The 25345-nt window shown below is 47.1% G+C and overlaps 1 protein-coding gene across 5 annotated transcripts; it reads left to right on the top strand.

Moving 5' to 3' along the window:
- Positions 1–536: 536 nt before the first annotated feature.
- Positions 537–9912, top strand: DNAJB5 (DnaJ heat shock protein family (Hsp40) member B5). Of its 5 annotated transcripts, none has more exons than XM_025360625.1 (5): positions 537–996; positions 1836–1977; positions 4358–4602; positions 7743–8344; positions 8503–9912. In XM_025360625.1, exons 1-5 carry the CDS (start codon positions 834–836, stop codon positions 8734–8736), a joined length of 1386 nt encoding a protein of 461 aa, XP_025216410.1. In that variant the 5' UTR covers positions 537–833; the 3' UTR covers positions 8737–9912. The 5 variants fall into 5 exon arrangements, with proteins under 5 accessions (XP_025216410.1, XP_025216409.1, XP_025216411.1 ...); XM_025360624.1 differs by having other exon boundaries at positions 1833–1977; XM_025360626.1 differs by having other exon boundaries at positions 806–996; positions 1664–1977.
- The last annotated feature ends 15433 nt before the right edge of the window (positions 9913–25345 follow it).

Raw genomic sequence — 25345 nt, 5'->3', positions numbered from 1 at the left:
CAGGCACTCCAGGGGGAAGCAGGATGAGAGACTGATTAGAAAGGGGACTGAAATGGGCACCGCGGGGTCGCTGAGGAGGGGCGCGAGGATGAGGGGCTGTACAGAGGGTGGGCGGGGGAGACTCCTGGAGGCGCCGGTCTGGGCAGAGCCATCCGTTTCCCTCAGGGAAGAGGTCCGGAGGGCTCTGAAACCCGGCATCCGTGGGGTCTGTTAGAGATTCCGTTAGGTCACGTCAGGCCACCGCGGGGTCAGGGTAAGGTAAAGCTAAATTAGGTCAGCTCGAGGTGGCTACACCGTTGGCTGAAAGGCGAGTAAGAAGCGCTGACCTTTTGGCCCCGGTCCAGGGACTACACCTCCCAGAGTGCACTGTTCTCTCCCCCTTGCCCCCAATGAAGAAAGAAAAGAATGCACGGCCGCACGGCCAACTGGTGGGTACAGTTTTCCTTTAAGGCTGCCTTTGACGTCGCAAGGGTTCCAGAAGGTTCTCCTGGGATTCGAGCAGTGGCCAGTACGTCCCACCTTCTCAACCCGGAGATTGGACTAATATAGTTGCCCCCGGCTCGGGTCTGAGTCTCAGGCACGAACCAATGAAATCAAAGGCCGAGTGGCGTTGCCGCCCTCTGTCTTTTTCACCAATGGCACGACAAGATGGCAAAGAGGCGTGGTTGAGTGATCCCAGAGGGCGCCAATCAGATCCATACCAATCACTGCCTGGAATGTGTGCGCGTGTGGCCGGGTGACAGGGGCGGAGGATGGGCGGCTATCACCAGGCCGCTTGTTGAAAATTGCCCAATCACAGCAGAGGCTGAACTGAGTGACGGGAAGGCGGTTCAATGGGCGGCGCGGAGGCGGAGCCGTGGGGGCGGGCTCCCGGTCCCGCTGTCGGCGGCCGGCGGGCAGGCGACTCCTGTCCCGGGTGGAGGCGGCGGAGCCGGAGCCGGGGGAGGGGGCAGCGGCTGTCTCACGGACCACGGCGGCGCCCGCAGCTCCTCACCGGTGAGGGCGCCGAGCCAGGACTCGGGGGTCCCGGGAGCGGGGCGTCGCGAAGCCAGGGCTCCTGGTGTTGGGGGGTTGGGACACTGAGGGCCCGTAGGCTCTGCTGCCGTGGGGGTGCGGGCCCTGGGGTCTGCAGGGTGCTCGGAGTCCTCGACCCGGGCTTGGCTGTTACAGGGGGCAGCCAGCGTCTGAGCCGGGGAGGGGAGGGGAGGGTCGGGTCGGGTCGGACCGGACCAGATTGGGTTCTGTGGGACGGAGGCGTCTGTGAGCAGGCCAGCCAGCCAGAGCGGGTGACATCACCGACCACCCTCCCCCGCCCGAGCCCCCTCCCCTCCTCTCCTCGCCGCGCCTTTTGTCCCGGCCGAGCTCCGCTCTGCCCCGCCCATCCGCGAGGGGAGGAGACTCCCGTCAGTGACTTCATTGAGTAGGTTCTTGGGGATTGGGGTCGGGTCCTCCCCAGGGAGAGGCGACAGGAGCTCACTGCCTCTCGGGCCCTCACAATCACACCTGTCACAGGTACACACGCTGCCACTCACAAACACACGCTTGCACTCCCAGCCTCACTGACACGCTGCCATACAGCCGCTCACAGCCAGCCAGACACTGCTGCACCTGAGAGCAGGTGGCCACGGGTCCTCTCCCTTCACTCTCCACACCTGGGGATCAGGTCCGGCACCTGCTGCGCCAGACAGGCCTTGCTGGGCACGCGCCTCTGAGAGTCCGAGGAGGTGGCTTCCAGAGCTGCAGCACTTCAGGCCGGCTCCGGTGGAGCGATCAGAGGTGAGGGGCTTGGCTGGGCATGTTTAAGCGCACAGTGCTCTCCTGCCCACCCCCAGCAGCACCCCCACTACAGGCCCGAGGAGCTTTCCGGAGCTTCCCACACTCCTGGGGAGAAGACTTCTTAGCCAGCTTGATGTTTAAAATTCAGCTGGAGCCCTTAAAACTTCGAGCGTGGACGCTGAATGGGTTTGTAAAGTTTCGGTAAGTCCCTCCGGAGAAGGGCACTCATACCCATACCCAGTCAAACCCTCCACACGGCCATCCCTTCCATTTCCTTCCTGCTTCCTCCACCTCATCCTCATCCCCTCCGTGACATACAGGGACCCCTCTCCTGCCTCACCTACAATTTGAATGAATTGCACCCCTTATCATTCCTCTTATCTCAAACCCTTCAGGTATCCATTTTCCACAGACATTTCCTCCAATATTTTAACTCTCTACATTCCTCCCTTTCAACCCATCATTAACCCATTTTCCACCTCAGCCATTTCCACTTGTCACTCATCCCCCTCCATCAGTACATCATTTTCGGTATCAGCCATCTCCCCTCCCTGTACCTCAGCAGTCCCCCTTGCCATTTTCTCCCCATTTTTCCTTCCTGCCTCTACCTTAACATCCTCCTCATTCTTCTCCATCAAAGGCAGTGCCATGCCATGGGGCTCCTTTGTCATTCCAACACGTGGCCTGTGGGTAGGGGGGAAGGGAAGGAGGGAGGAAAGCAGAAGTAGAAAAAGGAGGCAGATCCTGAAAGAGCTTGCCCTGTATCTGTGGAGGCAAGAGATGTATGGGCCTAGAGCAGCTAGCAGGTGGGTACCAGGGAGGAAGCTGGCCGGGTGCGGAGGTAACGCAGGGACAGGAAAAGGAGGTGGGTGGTTGGTGAACTGTTCCACTGGCCCTCTGCCTGGAAGCTGCTGTAGTTCTCTGGGGGCACCCTCTTGGTGTGCTAGGGTTCCTTCCCAGTCCCAGGGAGAAGAAGGTGTGGGTTGAGGCAGAAATGGCAGACCACCCCCAGCTCCCTCTCAGACGGCTTTTGCTGCCATTTCTGAAAATGGCTGCTCCCCCCGCCCAGGGTGCTCTTTCTTCTCTGCCTCTCCCAATCCCCCCCTACATCTCCCCCACAGACGTGATATGCTGGTGGGGGGTGATGGGGGAGTACCCGCCTTTGTTGAGCCTTTTCTTCGTCAGAGAAAGGTGACTCCCAGAACCATGAGTCAACCCAGCCACCTGCAGCAGAGCCTATGGGGGCAGAAGTGAGGGCCATTGTCCCTGCCCACCTAGGGCCTTGGGCACCTCCCCCTTACCCGGTTACAGCCCTCACTCCTGCCAGGACACCCTGTACACCTCCCTTCTGTGAAGCAGTCAGAGGCAGAAAGGCAGGTCTCAGCTGTGGCTGCCAGCCTAGGACATTGCTAGAAAGACTCTGGTTCTCCTGGCTTTGGCAGGGGTTGGCCAAGTCTCAGAAGGGCTGAGAATGGTTTCTGGCCATTCCCCCAGAGAGCTCTAGCTACAGGAAAGTCCCCCTTCCCCCGGTGTGATATCCACCACAGACACACCGATGGAGGGAGACTGGAATGGAAGAATTTGGGTTGTGCGTTTCTCTTAAAACAAATGCTCCTGCACCCACCTTAAAAGGGACTCAGAGGAATATGGATCTGACACTGGGCCAGATCCTAAACTGCAGGGCGGACTGGGGCGCGGAGTGGGGCTAGGAGAGTATTAAGGAAATGGTGGTTGGTTAGTGCCCAATTGTCTCCTAACAGCTGGGGTTTAAAAAGTCCTGTCCCCAGGATGCTTTTGTTCACTCACACTGGTTCTTAGGCGGCACAACCCTCACAGTTTTGTGTGTAGACGCTGGGAAATAAGGGAACCGTTGCCCTGGTTGGGGGAAGGACAGTATCGCACCCCCTGCCAATGAGGGAGTTGGAAACAGCAGTTTCCAAAGGCTGTGAGTCACCCTGTGATCTGAGTCACACGTGAGGCTTAGCATCTTCAGGGGGTGGGGGCGGGGAGGCCTGGGGTCTCCAATGGCAGAGAGGACTCCAGACACCCATTCCCTGACTCAGTCTGGCTGGCCAGGACAGCTGGCGGAAGACCCAGGCCTGTTCCCAGTCCTGGGCCACTGCCCCAGCTGCCCTCAGCCTGGGCACCATGCCTGAGGTGTGGCGTAGGAGACCACGATGCTCAGGTGACCTCACCCGTTACACTGACCTTCGCCAGCTCCTGTGTGTGGGTCGCTCAGTCCATGGTGCCACCTCACTCAGCAGGGCCTCTCAGGGGTCCTCAGACTGGCCCAAGGACCAGGGCCTCCGCCTAGCCCCAAGAGTGGGCCACAACCTTCATTTTCCTGCTGGGAAAACCCAGGAGGTGAGGACGGAATCACAGAATTCTAGAATGTCAGAGCCGGAAGAGATCATCTAGTCCAAACCTTTCATTTTACAGATGGGGGGGATACAGGCCCACAGAACAGGCATGACCTGCTGAAGGTTACCCAGGGAGTCATTTAGGGATTGCAAGATCATCAGGAACAGGGCTGGGGCAGAAGAGGAGAAGGCATCAAGTCTTGGCCCTGGGTTTCTTTCAGAAACAAGGAGACCAGTGCTGGTCCAGTGGCTGTGATGGGAAAAGATTATTACAAGATTCTTGGGATCCCATCGGGGGCTAATGAGGATGAGATCAAGAAAGCCTACCGGAAGATGGCCTTGAAGTACCACCCAGACAAGAATAAAGAACCCAACGCTGAGGAGAAGTTTAAGGAGATTGCAGAGGCCTATGATGTGCTGAGTGACCCCAAGAAACGGGGCCTGTATGACCAGTATGGGGAGGAAGGTAAGAGGGCAGCACTCTAGCCCAATCCCGGACCCCTCTGCTTGGTAGAGGTCCTGGGTGCACCAGTTTGTGTAGCAGGGAACTGGAGGCTGTGGAGGGGTGAGGGTGGCACGGGTTTCCAGCACTGCCACCCAGAGGAGACAGGAGCCCACCCACTACCCAGCTCAGCTCACCCTAGTTCTCCCCGCCTCTCTATGCTCCCTCCCTCCTTGGGTTCAGGCCTTAGAGAGGTCTGAAGCAAGAGCCAGAGGCCTTCCCCGCCCTTCTTTCCTTCCCAGCCTTATTAGTCCTGCCTGAAGTCTCTGCTGCTTCATTGGCTGATGGGGAAGGTTGGGGAGAGGGAGTGTGTGGCTCTCTGAGGACAGAGCATTTACATTCATCAGCATAAAAGTCTGGCCCTTAAGCAGCCTGGGAATTAACTACCAGAGCTCTGAGCAGAAATGGTTTTCCCCTTCTCTCCCCCAGTCCTGCCTGCTTCTGGCCAGCAGAACAGAGGTGGAGCTTTGCCTCCCAGAGGAAGTGGCAGGGATCCAAGGGTGGAAGGGGAACTGCTGCTGGCATCTTCCCCCTTCCCTGAGGTAGCTGGTGGCCATGGGGTGGGAGGCAGGAAAGGCCCAAATAAAGCCTCTGAGAGGGAGGCCCCTCCCAGCACATCCCACGGCCATGATGTAGCTGCTAATTCTGGGCCTGCCCCTCAGGGCTGCCTGCCACCCGCCAGCCACAGGCACCTGTCAGGCTATATTAAGAGACATTGTCACGCTGAGGACTCTCCTTCCTGGGAAGAACTGTCCTTCCTCCCCAACAGAATCCACCTTTCTTTCACATTCTCCTCCTCTTCACCCTCCCCATTCTATCCTCAAAACTAAATGGGCTAATCATATGTAGATAAGAAGGTTATTTTCTTCCCCTCCTCCTGGCCTTGTGTTCCATGCCCCTCTGTGCACCCTCGTCCTCCCAACTCCCTCTTCGTATTCTCCATGCTGCCGGTTCCTTCCATTCTTCCTGCCTACCTCCTAGACGTGCCAACTCCCAGATTCACCAGATACCGGCTGGCACCCCCAGTATTCTTCCAGCTAAGACATTTTTCTCTCTGGCATGGAGCAATGGGAGGGATAGGAGTGGGAAAGAGGGAAGCAGTGCAGACACCATGCCACCATGTGACCTGTCTTGGAATTGCACCCATTCCTCCATTCAGCCTCACCTTTGTTTAGAAAGAAGGCAGGGCCGGGCGCGGTGGCTCAAGCCTGTAATCCCAGCACTGTGGGAGGCCGAGACGGGCGGATCACGAGGTCAGGAGATCGAGACCATCCTGGCTAACACGGTGAAACCCCGTCTCTACTAAAAAAAATACAAAAAACTAGCCGGGCGAGGTGGCGGGCGCCTGTAGTCCCAGCTACTCGGGAGGCTGAGGCAGGAGAATGGCGGGAACCCGGGAGGCGGAGCTTGCAGTGAGCTGAGATCCGGCCACTGCACTCCAGCCTGGGCGACAGAGCGAGACTCCGTCCCAAAAAAAAAAAAAAAAAAAAAAGAAAGAAGGCAGGAGCTGGGAGAGCTCCCCAGAGATACTTCACCCCTTCTGCCTAAGTGAAGGGGTCCAGACGCCAGGTTCTGATGCAGAACCCCATCCCAGGAGGACCCCTGAGGATGCGACATGGCCTTAAGGGGACCTCCATGACCTGGGGAGGGAGAAGCAGCTTAGAAATGTTGGTTATATTTCTGTCCACCCTGCCCAATCCCCAGCAGCCATCTATTATAGAGCAGTTATACACACAGACTCCGTGTGCAGCTCCAGCAAGGGACAAGTTGCTCCCAGCTTGAAAGGGGGTAGCAGTGGAAGAACAGAAATCCCTATAGAGAGAATTACCCCTTCCCTTCATCATCGGTCCAGCCTCCCTCCCTCCCTCCCTCTCTCACCAAGCTCTGCCAGGCTGCTGACACTTGCTTGATAATCAGCCCCTCGATAGAAGGAAAGAAGAGATCCTAGGTCTTGGGGGAGGGGTGAAGAGGCAGCTGCCACAAGTCCCTGAACCGTCTGCCACTTGTCCTCTCTAGTGAAACTCAAATCTGCCCTTGTGGTTCCAGGAAATAAGAGGCTAATTTAGGCTCAGATCTCCATGATCAGTTGAAATTCTAGATAAATGGCCTCAAAGAGAAGGGTCTCTTTCCTAGCCTAGATCCCATCCATAGTCTCCATATTCCAGAGCAGTTTTCAGTGTGAACCCTCTCCCCCCATCCCCCACTACCGCCAGCACCTCCTCCTCTGCAAGAAAGCTGCCTCCAGGAATCTGAGCCCCTTAGGACCCAACAGAGAGAGCAGCTAAGGTCACCACCTGCCACGTGCCAGCCCATTCATGCATTTTGGTTGCTCAACATTAGGTGTGGGATATGGAGTTCGCTGTTGTATAACTCCAGGGAGCTCCATTCCCATTGTAGTCTATGTCTGTACAATGTGTGAATGACACTCCCTAAAGTTGTGTAACACCGAGCAGAGTGTGGGAACAAAGCATTTGAAAATTTTTTCTAGAAAAATATCTCTTCATCTCCAAGCTAATGAGCTTTCCCACTTTTTAAGGCCTCCTGATTTCCCATTTGAGCAGGAGTCAGGGAAAGAGGAAATATTGCTAGAAGCAGAGTGAAAGTGGTCTTCCTCCTGGGTTGCATCCCTACCCTATTTACGACTGTTCACTTACCAGCCCCCTCTGTGGTCACATCCTGTCTGATTGCCCCTTGTCCTGTATGTCTTTGGAGATAAGCAAAGATTTGGGAACCAGGTATGACTTGTAATGTGATACCAGGCTAGTCATTCAAAGCTTTTTGAGACACCTTTGGACCATGAGTATGTGGAAAAGATTACAGGACTGGAAGTCACATCCTCTAAGTCCTCTAGTCCTGGCTTTTCCACCTATTGGGTAAGCCAACCTCTTTGAATCTCAAGTTGTGCATTGTTATTAAATATATAATTAGGAATGGAAAATAATCTTGCCAGAAGCCTTTCTTACTCTATTAGCCTGGCCCGCTCTGTGGGATTTAAATGTTGCCTCTTTCTCTAGGCCTGTGAACTGGGAGCTAGAGGGCAGGGGGAAGACACTGGGGTGGGGCCAGGATGAGCCACACTGCCCCTAACTTCTCCTCCCCTCTAGGCCTGAAGACCGGCGGTGGCACATCAGGTGGCTCCAGTGGCTCCTTTCACTACACCTTTCATGGGGACCCCCATGCCACCTTTGCCTCCTTCTTTGGTGGCTCCAACCCCTTCGATATCTTCTTTGCCAGCAGCCGCTCCACTCGGCCCTTCAGTGGCTTTGACCCAGATGACATGGATGTGGATGAAGATGAGGACCCATTTGGTGCTTTCGGCCGTTTTGGCTTCAATGGGCTGAGTAGGGGTCCGAGGCGAGCGCCAGAACCACTGTACCCTCGGCGCAAGGTGCAGGATCCCCCAGTGGTGCATGAGCTGCGGGTGTCCCTGGAGGAGATCTACCATGGCTCCACCAAGCGCATGAAGATCACAAGGCGTCGCCTCAACCCTGATGGGCGAACTGTGCGCACCGAGGACAAGATCCTGCACATAGTCATCAAGCGCGGCTGGAAGGAAGGCACCAAGATCACCTTCCCCAAAGAGGGTGACGCCACACCTGACAACATCCCTGCTGACATCGTCTTTGTGCTCAAAGACAAGCCCCATGCACACTTCCGTCGAGATGGCACCAACGTGCTCTACAGTGCCCTGATCAGCCTCAAGGAGGTGGGGCCTAGTCAGGCTGTGTGTGTGTGCTGGGGAGATGGTGGGGACATTCCCCCTCTTCCTGCCAGCTGGCACATTCTTTCCCCACTCAATCTATTTCCTTCCTTCCCACTCACCTTGCCCCACCTTTTCCTCACTTTCTGCTTCGTCTTCCCCAGGCGCTGTGTGGCTGCACTGTGAACATTCCCACCATCGACGGCCGAGTGATCCCTTTGCCCTGCAATGATGTCATCAAACCAGGCACCGTGAAGAGACTCCGTGGGGAGGGCCTTCCCTTCCCCAAAGTGCCAACTCAGCGGGGAGACCTCATTGTTGAGTTCAAAGTTCGCTTCCCAGACAGATTAACACCACAGACAAGACAGATCCTTAAGCAGCACCTACCCTGTTCCTAGGCTCTGCCCCAGCCAGTCCAGAGCCTACCACAGCAATACCCCCAACACTCACTTCCACTCAATGTGCACCCAGCTTGATGTCCACTGGACACTGGCAACTTTTTTCTAAAATGCAAAAAAAAGCCACTGGTTTTCAGGAAAATGTTCCTGTCCCTGACCCTTTCAGAGCTGGGCTGCCTGGGGGGAGTGGGAGGGAGGTGGGGAGAGCTAGCCCAGGCCAGGGGTCAATGTTCATGTCACTAGCTTTGAATCCAGTTTCCACTGCAGTGGCTGGAGAGTGACCTGAGTGCTACTTGAAGATATGTAGAGATTCCTTATCCATGCCTGTACATAGCATGTCCTTCTCCCCTCAGCTTTGCTAATACCAGTCCCCTCCCTTCCCTTTGGCTTCCTGCTGTTGGGGGCAGAAGAGAATAGAAAGGACATTGCTTTCTCAGCCCCACCCCCAGGTCCACAGTGTCCGAGGTTATGGCACACATATTCATGCACAAGAAGCACTCACCTAGAGCTGTCTGTGCCTCTCTGGGAGAGAGGAGAGGGGATAAGAAGGGAAGGTTCACAACCTGTGAACAGGGACTTGAGCACGAGACACTTTTCATCTGGAGCAGGCTGGTGAGCTCCTCAGCAGCCTCCACAACAGCTGCCCTGCCTACACCCGCAGAGCTGGAGGTTCTATCCTCCCTGCTGCTCTCAGGAGTGTTCAAGGGTGGAGGGCAGGGAATGGGGCCTGAGGTATTAAGGCTAAGAGGTTGGGGGCAGGGCCCATGTCCCAGCCTTCATTAGGAAGGGAAAGGGCTTTGGGGTCAGGTGGCAGCTATTCCCCACCAAGAGATTCAGGGTCACAGGTTTTTCCCCACACCTCTGAACTCAGGGCCTAGCCACCCCCAAACTTCCAAATCCCACTTTTGTGATATGTGAAGCTACTTATTTCTTACCCTTGGAGGCTGTGTGGGGAATTTCCAGCCCTTTCATGCCTGTGTGATCCCGCCCCACCCCCACAGTTGTATAAAGGTCATAGTGAAGGAGCTGGGGGAAGACTGCTTCAGCCAGATCCTGGGGTGGGGTCTTTAGGTTTTCTCACTTTGACAAGCCCCTGAATGTTTTTATAGTAGTTTTTTTGTATTTTTTTGTAATGACAGTATTATGTAAAAAATAAAGTATTTTAAAAATATGGCATCTGAGCAGGAGCAACAAACCAGGGATGGGGGTGGGTGAGGAGGGCCACTGTCACCCTCCCTCCCGGGCTCTGGTCACCGTTGAGAAGCCCAAGCAGGCCCTCAGTATAAGCTGAAGCTGACCCCTGCCTTCCTCTAAGCCTCCTGGGATTTCTAAAACATATGCTCCAAGCACAGCACAGACAGAAAGTACCACTCAGCTATTAGAGGAAACATCTATTTGGGAAGGAAAAATATCCCTGCTCATGAGAGACAGAGACCATTGTCTTCAGATGCTCTAGCATGAAAACAAATATATTTTCTCTTCTTGTCTAAATTTTCTCTGAGTCAGATAAATTTTCCTTCTAGGAGAAAATTTATCTTCTAGGAGGGGATGGAGGACTTTTTTTTTTTTTTTTTTTTTGAGACGGAGTCTTGCTCTGTCGCCCAGGCTGGAGTGCAGTGATGTGATCTTGGTTCATTGCAGCCTCCATCTCCTAGGTTCAAGCGATTCTCCTGCCTCAGGCTCCCGAGTAGCTGGGATTACAGGCATGCGCCACCACACCCGGCTAATTTTTGTATTTTTGGTAGAGATGGGGTTTCACCATGTTGCCCAGGCTGGTCTCAAACTCTTGACTTCAAGTGATCTGCCTGCCTTGGTCTCCCAAAGTGCTAGGATTACAGACATGAGCCACTGCTCCTGGCGAGGCTGAAGGACTTTCTGGCTAACTAGAAGAGACACATCCCCGAAGACAGAGCCTGGCCATTGGAGAGGGTAGCCAGAGGTACCTGGCCTCCTTGGCCCATGCTGGTGAGGCCTGGCTATGGACACAGACTCCCTGGGAAGCATTGAACACAGCTGCAAATCCTTGAATCTCACAGTTATCTGGGGATGTCTGTCCTGCCCTCTGACCTGCCCATGTCTACTGAGACAACTGGCCCTGAGGACCTGAGTGGTGGCTGCATGAGGGGGCACTTGTCCCTTTCCTGCGATCTGGGTAGAAAGGAGCCCTGTAGTTGCAGAAACGCCCATCTGCAGGCTCTGCCTAACCCTGGACGTCCTCCTGGGGCTGACTTTCCTCTGAGCATGAATCCTACATCTTCTCCAGGATCAGGCCATGACAGTCATGCCCTCCTGAGTGCCAGTGTCCCCAGTGCTGTATGCCCTCCTGAGTGCCAGTGTCCCCAGTACTATCCAGACAGCACTGCCTTCAGCTGGGTCTGGCTGAAGCTGACACTAACTGGCTTTTTTCCCACAGTAAAGACACTGAACAAAAGCTCCTCATCCTTTCACCTGAGGTACTTTTGTACCTCCTTTGAAAGGAGGAAATGTGCAGAAACCAGAGGGTCTTGCTCACAAGGGTATGTGCTAATCCCCTGGCCTGAGCAGGGAGACACCCCCACCCTACATCCCCTACTCAATGCTCTCCTCCTTTCGGGCTCCTAGGGTAGCCTCTCTCCTGACTTGTGGCTAAATTCTTGTCTGGGATTTTTCCTAGGGCCTGAAGATTTGGGATTCTGGTCTGCTGGGCCAGACTGCTCCCTTTGGCCTGTGTGTGGACATAAAAGACCTGGGAAATTATCATGTCCTGCTGAGCACACTCTGGGGATAAGATTTTTTTTTTTTTTTTTTTTTTGAGACGGAGTCTCGCTCTGTCGCCCAGGCTGGAGTGCAGTGGCCGGATCTCAGCTCACTGCAAGCTCCGCCTCCCGGGTTTACGCCATTCTCCTGCCTCAGCCTCCGGAGTAGCTGGGACCACAGGCGCCCGCCACCTCGCCCGGCTAGTTTTTTTTGTATTTTTTAGTAGAGACGGGGTTTCACTGTGTTAGCCAGGATGGTCTCGATCTCCTGACCTTGTGATCCGCCCGTCTTAGCCTCCCAAAGTGCTGGGATTACAGGCTTGAGCCACCGCGCCCGGCCTTTTTTTTTTTTTTTTTTTAAGACAGCGTTCACTCTTGTCACCCAGGCTGGAGTGCAATGGCACGATCTTGGCTCAAGACAGCGTTCACTCTTGTCACCCAGGCTGGAGTGCAATGGCACGATCTTGGCTCACTGCAACCTCCGCCTCCCAGGTTCAAGCGATTCTCTGGCCTCAGCCTCCTAAGTAGCTGGGATTATAGGCGCCCACCACCACACCCGGCTAATTTTTGTATTTTTTAGTAGGCACGGGTTTTCACTATGTTGGCCAGCCTGGTCTTGAACTCCTGACCTCAGGTGATCCGCCCGCCTTGGCCTCCCAAAGTGCTGGGATTACAGATGTGAGGCACCACGCTCGGCCAGGGATAGGATTTTGAGAGCCTAGAAGCAAGGCTATCTGGGGCAAGGAACGCTTCAATGGGAAAGTCCTAAGGCTGACTGTAACCTTACCTGCAATTTGAACCTTACCCTTCTTAGAGGCCGCGTGAGGAATTTCTGCTATTGTAATGCCTGTGTAACCACCCCTAGAGACACTGAAGCGTGCACAGAGCTGTAGAAAAGTCAAGACAGTAAAAGAGCTGTGGGAGAGACTAGTTCAATCTGGTCCTGAGGAGTTGTGGTCTTTTTTCTCACATTGATAAGCCCCTGAATGTTTTTATAGTAGGTGTGTGTGTGTATGTGTGTGTGTGATTTTGTAATGATAGTACTATGACAATCATTTGCTCATCTTGTATGACAGTAATATCCTCTTTAAGGCTTGGCCATCCTGGATCTTGGGCAACCAACATTCCTGGCTGGGGAGTACTCCTTAGTCACTGGAGCCCCTTGACTACTCAGATGGGCATTTATCTCCTGGACATCTTCCCGTTGTGGCTTAGGAACTGAAGTCTCTTTGGAATTCCTACCTCCCTGGCCTCTTTGGCTCTTAAAGAAATTCCTAATCTCCGATATCTTTTTCCTAAAGAAAAAACTCCAAAAAGATGCTATGCTCTGTGGTGAGCCCCTTCTGCCTCCAGGCACTGCTCCTCCATGGCCAGAGTCTGTTGGGATACAACTCCACTCTCATCTGTTGGGTATGTCCTGCCTTTGTCTGACTTGAAGTGACTCTGGATTGCCTCTCTTGGCCCTCAAAGTCCCACTCTGACATGACTTGTCCATGGAGAGGGCAAAAGGAGCTAAAAAGTTGGTTTGCTGTCCTTGAACTAGGGTCCTCTGGACTTCCTTGCTTACAGTTGAGGAGGCAAGGACTCTCCAGGGTGGGGGCTGAATTCCTTGTGATTAGCTTATCTCCTGACCTGTCTGTTTCTTTCAAGGAGCTACGCAACCTCAATTTAGCCATCCCTGAAACATGGGTGGCTGAGGGATAAAGGTGGACTTGGGAAAGGAGCCATGATTTGGTCTCTATCACCTTAAGTTTTATGGATTCAGAGACTTTAAAGAGGTAAACTCTATCTCTGCCATGCTCAAAACCATACCACTTAGGCTTCTAGTGTCTGTGTAGCACCTGCATCAAGAAAGGAAAGCTTCCAAGAAGTATTTAGGCAGTGTTCCTGCACTAAGAGTGCCAAATTTCCAGTTTTCAAGCAGCTATAGGACTTCCCAGAAGGGAGTGATATATCACTGTCAGCAAGCCATGAACAATACACATATATAGGCCACCTGCCCAAGTGAACTTTCAGGGTGTTTTCCAGTTGCTTCCAGTCTAGGTTCTCTCTTGAATGCATTTATAAGTCGTTTCCTGACCCACTCCTTGAGTGATTCAACAAGTAATTTTTTTTGGTCTCCTCTGATGAATCAGCCCCCAAAACCCCTACTAGGTAGCTTTCTGAACGCCTTGATAGGTTACCTTTGGGACTCTTTCTCAGGCTATGCCTCAGACTCTTCCCTAGGTCATTCTGAAACCTGGCGGGGGCCCCTCATATGGAAGCTTCTTAGGTGCCCAATCAATTCTTCCTTAGACTCTCACTGCCTTGACCCATAAATACCTCGAGGGCTGTAAGAATCTATGATTGTTCCTTAGCTGAGATGTGTCTGTTATTTGCCCTGAGGCTGCATCAGCACCAAAAGCTCTTGCATCCTCTAGGCCAGGACCCACTAGTGCTACATGAGGCTCTTCCAAAAAGCGGTGCTCTAGTTGGTTCCAAATACTATTGCTTATAGGAAATTCTCTAGGAAGAATAGAAAATGGCCCATAGTCCTGGGAGGCCAGGCTGTACCGAACAAGGTTGGGAGTTGGAAGACAAAATGCTTCCTAAGATCTCTAAATTAGAGAGAGTAAAAGCTAGAAATTTTCAACAAATGTTGAGCTTCAGTTGGGGTGAGAGACTATACCTCATTCTGGGTCCTAGGAAAGGATACCCCAGAAGCCTTAATCTGGGGTGAAGAAGAAAGTAATAGGAGCAGGAATGAGGATTGAAGGTGGGCCCAAGGTAGGTGCTGGGATGAAAGAGAGTTTGGAGCTGGGGGAGCAGTGGAGAACCTTTAGCCTGTATTTAAACCAGAAAGTGAAAGTGGGCATTAGAGATTCTACTGACTAAAACAAAGAGAGACTCCAGTGGAAAATAATCACCAGAAACCAGGACAGTAGCCACCAGGGCCTCACTGGTGAGACTCCAGGAGAGATGGCTCCATCCCCCAAGATTTTTTAATTTGGGAGCTGCTGAGGATGTGCAGCTGCTCTGGTTTGTCTTTGGTGCTCCACAGTGGTTGGGAGCCTATGTTATCCTGTATGCCAGCAAGTGGCTCTAAAATAGTTCCAGAAAAATATACATGTATACCCCTCTAGCAAAGACTGGGAGACTCATTGGGTGAAATCATTTAAGGAAACATCTGTCCAGTCTTTGGCTAAGCTAGTCAAGCAGACACTTCAGGGGCCACATACAACAACAAAAATACAGAATTTACAGAATTATTAAAGTCACTACACGAGCAAACAACAACAATGACAAATAGCAACAACAAAGCTTGGAGGGAAGGGGGAATCTAATTTCCAGAAATACCACATTATACTATTCTAAATGTCCAGTTTTCAATAACAACTATAAGACATGCAAAGAAAAAAAGAGAATGGCCTATATACACACATGAGGGGAAAAAAGCAATCAACAAAAAGTGACCCTGGGGAATCCCAAACATTAGATTTACTAAAAAGACTATAAGTCAGCTTTGAAAAAAATATTTATAGAGGCAGGGTCTCACTATGTTGCCCAGGTTGGTCTCAAACTCCTGGCTTCAAGCAATCCCCCCGCCTCAGGCTCCCAAAGTGCTAGGATTACAGGTGTGAGCCACTGTGCCTAGCTAAATCTACTATTTAAAATTTGTTTTTAAAACAATGAAGAAAAACTTTGTCTAGGCCAAGCAGTGGCTCACTCTGTAATCCTGGTGCTTTGGGAGGCTGAGGCAGGTGAATTGCTTGAGGCCAGGATTTCGAGACTGGCCTGGGTGACATGGCAGGACCCCATCTCTACAAATAGAATGAAATAATTAGCAGGGAATGGTGGTACCTGCCTGTGGTCCCAGCTACACAGGAGTCTAAGATGGGAAGATGGCGTGAGCCCAGAAGGTTGAGACTGCAATGAGCCATGAGCCATATTCATACCACTGTGCTCCAGCCTGGATGACAAAGTGAGAACCTGCTGCAAAAAAAAAAAAAAGACTAAAAAACTTAACAGAAGTGTGGAAATAATGGCTCACTCAATAGAACTTATCAATAAGGACGTAGAAATTACTTTTTTAAATAACCAAATAGAAACCCTAGGGTTGAAATGTATTATAACTGAAATGAAAAATTTGATAGGAGCTCAAGAGCAGAGTTGAGAAAGCAGAACAAAAATCTGTAAACTTGAAGCTAGGTCAACTGAGATTATCCAATTTGAGAAACAGAAAGAAAAAAGAATGATGAAAAATGAACAAAACCTATAAAACCTGTGGAACACCCTCAAGTATAAGAACATAAAAATAAATAACAAAAGCCTGAGAAAGAGAAGAGAAAGAGAAGGCATAAATATTTAAAGAAATAATGTTTGAAAACTTCCCAAATTATATTAATCTACACACCCAAAAAGCTCGATGAGCTCCAAGCAGGATAAACAGCAAGAGATCCATACCTAAACACATCATAATCAAACTGTCAAAGACAAAGACAAAAAGAGCATCTTGAAAGAGGGAAGAGAAAAATGACTTGTCACATACAAGGGATCCTCAATAAGATTAACAGCTGATTTGTCATCAGGAGCCATGGAGAAGGCAGGGGATGGGCATACTCAGAGTACAAGAGAAAAAAGTCTGCCTAGCAAAACTGTGTATCAAAATGGGGAGTTGGAGGAAGAGTATGGAGAAAAGCACTGCCATAGGACAGCTGAGACTATGGCTGAGAAGGTGTCAACGGACAGCATGGAGAGGTAGGCTCTCACAGCAGCTAAGGAGCTGGCCACTTAGAAGCATGAACCAAGACTGCACAAATTCTGGGAGCTGCACCTGAAGTAGACTGAAGCTTGAAAATTAAGTCACCAAGAAGTTGTGGAGGACAACAAAAGACTTAAAACTACCTGCAAACTGGGAAGCTAATAAGGCTCATTTCAAATGGGAATTGCAGGAAGGAGAAAAAAAAAAGAATGTTCAGACAAAGAATATGAGAAAAGATACAGAAAGATGGGAGAGGAAAAACAAGAGGAAAAACTCCAATCTGGGATTTTTACATTATGCCACTTCCGAGTTACACTAGTATCATTGGTTGACCAAGCAGATCAAACCTGACATAGAAAGATATCAAAAACTAAGAGACAAATATGGAGAGGAGTTCTACACAACATCCAACAGCCTTCTTCATGGAACATATGTGCCTTCCACGAGGAAATTGATAGGACAGAAAAGCAAATTGAAAAATGAGACAAATATAGCTGGAGACACCCTTAGGATTATGATGCAGATATCAACTACTAAACATTTAAAGAATTAACACCAATCCTTCTTAAACTCTTACAAAAAAATGAAGCAGAGAAAAACTTTCTAACTAATTCTATGAGGTTAGCATTACCCTGATGCCAAAGGCAAATAAAGACATCATTAGAAAAGAAAATTACAGACCAATATCCTTTATTAATATAGATGGTAAAATCCTCAACAAAATATTGGCAGGTTGAACTCAACAGCAAATTAAAAGGATCATTTACCATAACCAAGTGGAATTTGTTCCAAGAATGCAGGGGTGATTAAACATAAGAAAATAAATCCATGTAATACATCATATTAACAGAATGAAGGGGAAAAACCAAATGATCATTTCAGTCGACACAGAAAAAGTATTTAACAAAATCCAACGTTTTAATGATAAAAATTAAGAAAACTAAGAATAAAGAGACCATTTCCCAACATGATATAAAGTATTTATGAGAAACCCACAGCTAGCAGGATATCAATGATGAAATAGTGAAAGTTTTCCCCCTAAGATCAGGAACAAGAAAAGGATGCCTTGTTATTTAGTATTGTAATGGAAGTTCTAACCAGAGCTATTCAACAAGAACAAGTAATAGAAGGCATCAACTGAGAATGGTGGCTCATGCCTGTCATACCAGCACTTTGAGAGGCCAAGGTGGGAGGATTACTTGAAGCCAGGAATTCAAAACCAGTCAGGGCAAACTTTTCCTGAGGAAAAGTTTGGAACTTCTTAGAGATTGATTAAGTGGTTGTGATCAGAATGTTCATAGAAATATAGACAGTAAAGGCCACGCTGACAATGTCTCAATACAAATTAAGAACTTATTGGGAACTGGACCAAACCTTGTTAGCAGAAACAAAGAACTGGCTGCATTGCCTCCATGCTCTAGGACTCTGTAGAAGGTCAAACTTAAGAGTAATGACCTAGGGCATCTGGTGGAAGAAACTTCTAAGCAGCAAAGCCTTCAAGAAGTGGAGTGGCTGCTTTTACCAGCTTACAATCAGTTCCAGCAGGAAAAGAACGACCTATGAACCCAAAATATCTGAGACAGGTCTCAAACAATTTAGAAAGTTTAATTTGCCAAGGTTAAGGACATACCCATGACACAGCCTCAAGAGGTCCTGATGACATGTGCCCAAGGTGGTTGGGGTACAGCTTGGTTTTATACATTTTAGGGAGACATGAGACATAAATTAATATGTGTAAGATGTACATTGGTTCAGTCAGGAAAGGTGGGACACCTCAAAGGTGGGATAGGGGTGGGAGTGGGCTTCCAGCTTATGGGTAGATAAAAGACAGAAGGTTGCATTCTTTTGAGTCCTTGATCAGCATTTCACTGAATACACAATTTAATCTGAGCCAGGCATGGTAGCTCACACCTATAGTTCCAACACATTGGGAGGCTGAGGCGGGTGAATCACTCGAGGTCTCTCAGGACCTCTCACTCTCAGGAGTTTGAGACCAGCCTTGGCCAACATAAAGAAACCCCGTCTCTGCTAAAAATACAGAAATTAGCCGGGCATGATGGCACAGGCCTGTAGTCCCAGCTACATGGGAGGCTGAGGCAGGAGAATCACTTAAACCTGGGAGGCAGAGGTTGCAGTGAGCTGAGATTGCACCACTGCACTCCAGCCTGGGTGACAGGGCGAGACTCTGACACACAAAAAAAAAAAAGAAAAAAAAAATTTAGTCTGTCTCAGGAAATCTGCATTTTTACATACACAGTAGGGCACAGGAAGCAATCGGATATGCAATTGTCTCAGGTGAGCAGAGGGATGACTTCCTGTCCCACATCTGTGAAAATAAGCTATCAGTTTACATTGCCAGGGTGAAATTCAACAGAACTGTTTTAGGGTAAAGATCTTGAGGCCCACAAGAAATTTCCTTGTGGGCAAATTGTGAGGGAGGCTTTTTTGTTTTTTTTTTTTAATCTTTGTAGCTATCTTATTTAGGAATAAAATGGGAGGCAGGTTTGCCTGACATAGTTCCCAGCTTGACTTTTCCCTTGGCTTAGTGATTTTGGAATCCGAGATTTATTTTCCTTTCACATTTCTTCCATTTCTTTTAAAAATATTCCAGAAAGAGCATTTTAGAAGAAAATGAGTCTCCAGTCTCAGGTCTTTCTGATCTCTCATAGCTAGGATGATTTATTCTAGACAGGTAGGTTTCGCATTATTCGAAAAGCTCATTTTTAGCAGGTTGTAAAATATCATGTTCTACGAAGAGAAAATAGGGAAAGAAAGAGAAAGAAAACAACAAACAAATGAAAAGATAGAGCCATTTTTCTCTGAAGTCCATACATCAGTAGGCAGGCATATAGGTTGCTGTTATTTTCTTCTGAAGCTTAAGTTGTGTAGCTTCAGTTCACAGGGTTTTAAGAAAGCACAGCATAATTTTTAGTGATTTCAAATCAGGAAAATGGAAAAAAAAAAAAGGAAGGAAAGAGGAAAAAAATTGAAAATATTATTTTGAATACCTGTACCCCCCAAAAAAATTTAAAATTCAGTCCAAACTAGAAAATAATAAAAATTGAAAAATATTAGGCAAGACTAGAATCTAATGACAGGTGCACTATAGTTCACTTTGAAAAATAATTTTTTCTCTCTCCAGTCCCCATTTTCACTAAACACAAATCACAGGACAAATTTATGCATAAAATAAGTATTAGTCTTATATACTTGGCCTGAGTATTTGCATGAAGTAAGCAAGAATAATTATGTGCTGGCCAGGTGCGGTGGCTCACACCTGTAATCCCAGCACTTTGGGAGGCTGAAACATCTGGCTCACTTGAGGCCACAAGTTCAAGACCAGACTGGGCAACAGAGAGAAACCCCATCTCTACTAAAAATACAAAAACTAGCCAGGCATGGTGGCACATGCCTGTAGTCCAACTATTCAGGAGGCTGAGGCACGAGAATCACTTGAATCTCAGAGGCAGAGGTTGCAGTGAGCCCAGATCGTGCCACTGTACTCCAGTCTGGGCAACAGAGCAAGATTCTGTCTCAAAAAAGAAAAAATTTGCCATATAGGCTCTTTTTTTTTCAAACTGGCTTTGCTGGACCTTTATTCCATAAGAAATTTCAGATTAGACTTCAATGCCTCGAGCCTAGCCTGTGCCTGCAGATACCTGTATTAATTGGGTGAATTCCCAAGATAACTTGAGGCTCCTGGGCCTATCAGAAAATGACTTTTTTTTTTTTTTTTTTTGAGACAAAGTCTCACTCTGTCACCCAGGCTGGAGTGAAATGGTGCAATATTGGCTCACTGCGACCTCTGCCTCCCAGGTTCAAGTGATTCTCGTGCCTCACCTCCCAAATAGCTGGAATTACAGGCACATGCCACCATGCCCAGCTAATTTTTTTATTTTTAGTAGAGATGGGGTTTTGCCATGTTGGCCTGTTGGCCAACTGGTCTCAAACTTCTGACCTTAGGTGATCCACCCACCTTGGCCTCCCAAAGTGCTCGGATTACAGGCATGAGGCACCACACCTGGCCCAGAAAGTGACATGCTTTACTTACCACAGGTCAGGAAACTGTACAGGAACTGTGTGGACAAGGCATGAGGCCAGCTTTCCCAAGGGGCTTTTATGGCTCTATAAGTCAACTTTGATTCCTTAAAGCAGTTGATTTATATCTGAAAGTATGCCATTCCAATCAAAGCCTTGGTAAAATAACCAGTGTCCAATTGTATCCTGTTACAAAAGAAAACATTATTATTGAACTTATGCAAATAACTAGACTGCCATAAATTAAGTATACTTGCAAATAGTTTTCAAATTCTGGAGAAATCAGGTAGAGGAATATGCTTCAGATTTTGCTCATGGGAATTTCGTTTACTCAGTTGTTAAAAGCTGTAAATCGCTCAAAGAAAAAGGGTTTTCTGGACTCAGAAACAAAAGAATTACCAATGTTTCAAACAAAGTCATAAAAAGATTATTTCAGTTTTCCATTAGTTTAGTCTGTGTAATTAACTCCAGTTCTACTCAATGTTTATGAACACATTAGCTGTCTATGGGAGTCTTAGACGTTTCTCCTCTATTCTAGTGTCACAATCTCCAAAGTTATCAGAAACCTGCATTCAAAAGCACCTGTCAGAGTCATATAGCTATTTATAAAAATCACCTTTTGAAAAGGATAAAAGTAGGCTGGGCACAGTGGCTCATGTCTGTAATCCCAGCACTTTGGGAAGCTGAGGTGGGTGGATCACTTGAGGTCAGGAGTTTGAGATTAGCCTGGCCAACATGCAAAACCTCGTCTTTACTAAAAATACAAAAATTAGCTGGACATGGTGGCATGCACCTGTAATCCCAGATACTTGAGAGGCTGAGGTGGGAGAATTGCTTAAATTTAGGAGGTGGAGGTTGCATTGAGTCAAGATTGCACCACTGCACTCCAGCCTGGGTGACAGAGTGAGACCCTTTCTCAGAAAAAAAAAAGGATAAAAGCAAAACAACTGTGGATGACAAAACTCTTAGAACAGTCATAGTTAGACACAATTGACAAGGAAATTTGGTTACTTCTGTGGCATGCAACAATTTTACATGATAAGCATAATTACTACTGACAACATATACTAAGACTCATCCGAATCACAGAAATCTGAAGAATGGTAAATACCATTTCATATTTGACAAAACTTCTTGTATGATTTTATTATATCAAATAAGCCAAATATGTCTTTTTTTGCACTTCAGGGGACCTAATATCAAAAAAATTAATGAGAAGCAAAGTTAGAATTTGATTTTGGAAAGTTTGTCAAATATAACACTTGATATCACAAAATAGGATAATTGTAAAATATTGTAAAATAATTCATTAATTTAGCCAAAATGATAACTCAAATATTTCAAAAAGGAAAAAACTTTTATTCTTTGAGAAAAGAGACTTACTTTCCCAAACAATATGTCCTAATAAAGATAGCATAAGAACAATTAATCTCTCAAAATTTTATAAACAGGCCAGGCATGGTGGCTCATGCCTGTAATCCCAGCACTTTGGGATGCCAAGAAGGGTGGATCACTTGAGGTCAGGAGTTCAAGACCAGCCTGGCTAACATGGTGAAACACTGTCCCTACTAAAAATACAAAAATTACCCAGGCATGGTGGCATGTGCCTGTAGTCCCAGCTACTTGGGAGGCTGAGGCAGGAGAATTGCTTGAACCCAGGAGGTGGATGTTGCAGTGAGTTGAGATCATGCCACTGCACTCCAACCTGGGCAACAGAGCAAGACTCTATCTCAAAAACAATTATAAACAAAATCTATTAAATTTTAGTCATATTGACCATAAGATATAATTTCCATAAACCTTTCTATAACCTGTATAACCTTTTATTAAGGAGTGTGCTAATGCTCTAAGAAAATGCTCAAAGACCAGCCATATGCTGGTTTTGCATCAGTGTGCCTTTGACATTAATGGTTAGGTTTATAGAAAAACTGAACTAATTTAGTCTCTCAACATCAGCCCTTACAATCTCATGCACCCACCTCTTCCACGATAGTCCCTGAGTCTTGGGAGGTCGAATATTTTTAATTTCTGGCCCTGTGTCTCATGAAAGTAGTTTATTTTTATTGGCGTCTTCTACCAGGTCTGAAGATGAGGCTTTAACTGCTGTCAGTATTTAAGATCGAGCAGGACTTGGTGTCCTTTTTAGACCCAAGAGTCAAACCCCATAACTGAATGGCACAAAAACATGAAAAGCACATACAGAAAGTTACACAGATGCAATAACCTTAATTTAGAATGTTTTTTAATTTCAGTTTTTTCTAAGCAAACCAAAACTTAATGATATAGGAACTATTTCAATAAAACATAAAATCTGTTCGTTAGGCCAGTGCAAAGAGCTTCTGCAGTGCAATTTCTGTTCACTATGAGGAATCCATTTAGATAATCTGCAAGTCAAAACTAATGAAAATAGTACTTGAATTAGATATAGGAAGAATGTTTCCTGGGTCACAAGTAAAATTTTTCAGATTCATAGAACAATTTAAAGACAAGAGCACAGGGTACTATGTTAGAAGAAAACATTTCCTTTAGATCTTTAAGGTAAAACATTTTTAGCATCAGGCCACAACAAATAATTACAACCTGAGGGGAAAAAAACTTACAGGAGCTGAAAATGAGTTGAAGGAGAGTTATTATTTCAGGCCTTTTAAAGGGGGAGAGAAAGCTGAAAACAGCAAAATGCAATAAAAGTTGAACTTTGGGTTAAAAATATTAAAATCTCTTGTAATTTTACTAAGAGTAAATCAATACCTCAAGAAAATTTTGCTATTCTAACCAATTCTTTAGTGTTTCTTTTTTTAAATCAAAACCCAGTCTCTAGAAAAACTATATAAATAGTTTCTCTTTAATTATAGACAACTTGATACAAATCATTTAAAACATGCTTGGAATTCCTGTTTTGTCTTAGATATCCCTCTTTGTTAAATAACCAGTCATTTTATTTCAGGACAAAATTTTATCACACAAGATTCTTTCTTACATAAAATTACTTTCCTTTTAACCTTTCTTGCCAAAAACAACTCTTTATATTTGTAACTTTCTTTACGTTGCTCATATTTACTGATTACCTTTATTTTGTTTCATAAATAACTTTTAAATAACCTTGGAATTAGACAAAAACTATTTTCCTTTAAATAAGAACACATTTCTTTTTTTAGAAAAATGTTTTCCTATAATTTTTTAAAAGGAAATGACCCAGACATTTAATGAATATTTATTATTTAACTTAATATAACTTTAGATTTTAAATTATATGGCAAGATTATTTATAAGCATTTATTCCATTACATTTACCTAATTAATTTTTTAAAATAGTTTAACCAGATTACTTATGAAAACTGTGATAGCTATCATTTAAAGTTATTTCCTTGATGACCAGCCCAGTGGCTCATGCCTGTAATCCCAGCACTTTGGGAGGCTGAGGTGAGAGGATCGCTTGAGGCCAGGAGTTCGAGACCAGCCTGGCCAACATGGCAAAACACCACCTCTACTAAAAACACAAAAATGAGCTAGGCCATAGTGGTGCATGCCTGTAATCCCAGCTACTTGGGAGGCTGAGGCACAAGAATCACTTGAACCTGGGAGGCAGTGGTTGCAGTTTGCAGTGAGCTGTGATCATGCCACTGCACTCCCGCCTGGGTGAGACAGCAAGACTCTATCACAAACAAAGAAACAAACAAACAAAAAGCAACAAAAATAAACTTATATTCTTGCTAACCATTTTTGTTTTTGTTTTCCTTCAACTTTTAAGTTCCAGGGTACATGTGCAGGATGTGCAGGTTTATTATGTAAGTAAACGTGTGCCATGGTGGTTTGCTGCACAGATCAACCCATCGCCTTGGTATTAAGTCCAGCATCCATTAGCTATTCTTCCTGATGCTCTCCCTCCCACTGAGAAGCCCAAGTGTATGTTGTTCCTCTCACGTGTCCATGTGTTTCCATTGTTCAGCTCCCACTTACAAGTGAGAACGTGCAGTGTTTGGTTTTCTGTTCCTGCATTAGTTTGCTGAGGATACCAGCTTCCAGCTCCATCCGTGTCCCTACAAAGGACATGATCTCATTTCTTCTTACGGCTTCATGGTATTCCATGATGTGTATGTACCATGTTTTCTTTATCCAGTCTATCACTTATGGGCATTTGAGTTGATTCCATGTCTTTGGTATTGTGAGTAGTGCTGCAATGAACATACACATGCACATATCTTTATAACAGAATGATTTATATTCCTTTGGGTATATACCCAGTAATGGGATTTCTGGGTCAAATGGTATTTCTGCCTCTAGATCTTTGAGGAATTGCCACACTGTCTTCCACAATTTACTCTCCCACCAACAGCATAAAAGCGTTCCTTTTTCTCTGCAACCTTGACAGCATCTGTTGTTTCTGGACTTTTTAGCAATCACCATTCTGACTGGCATGAGATGGTATCTCACTGTGGGTTTTCTAGGGGTTTTGTTTGTTTTGAGGCAGAGTCTCACTTTGTTGTCCAGGCTGGAGTGCAGTGACGCGATTTTGACCCACAGCAACCTCCACCTACTGGGTTCAAGCAACTCTCCTGCCTCAGCCTCCTGAGTAGCTGGGATTTCAGGCACACGCTACCATGCCCAGCTAATTTTTGTATTTTTGGTAGAGACGAGGTTTCACCATGTTGGCCAGGCTGGTCTCAAATTCCTGACCTCCAGTGATCTGCCCACATCGGCCCCCAAGGTACTGGGATTACAGGCATAAGCCACTGCTCCTGGCCTCATTGTGGTTTTGATTTGCATTTCTCTAATAATCCGTGATGTTGACCTTTTTTTCATATGGTTAACCATTTTTATAATCTGTGAATTTCAGATTTTCCTAGGTAAGAAACTTAAGATTAGATAAATGGTGTTTTGTTTTGTTTACCAATAATTCAAAATTTAGCTGTTTTCATTAACTAAACAATATTAAAAGCCTTATATGTCAAGTTTTACATAAACAATTATCTTTTGGGCTACGTTCATAGCTTTACAATCTTCATGCCAAATGTTGACATCTAGCAGAGATAAATATAAAACCACTTGACAAATAAATCTAAACAATAATGTATGTTGACAATTCTGAAGCCATTTT

The sequence above is a fragment of the Theropithecus gelada genome, chromosome 15 (assembly GCF_003255815.1).
Source record: "Theropithecus gelada isolate Dixy chromosome 15, Tgel_1.0, whole genome shotgun sequence".
In the NCBI taxonomy this organism is placed as follows: Eukaryota; Metazoa; Chordata; class Mammalia; order Primates; family Cercopithecidae; genus Theropithecus; species Theropithecus gelada.
The sequence above is the reverse complement of the archived record's forward strand: the minus strand, read 5'-3'. Positions and strand labels throughout refer to the sequence as shown.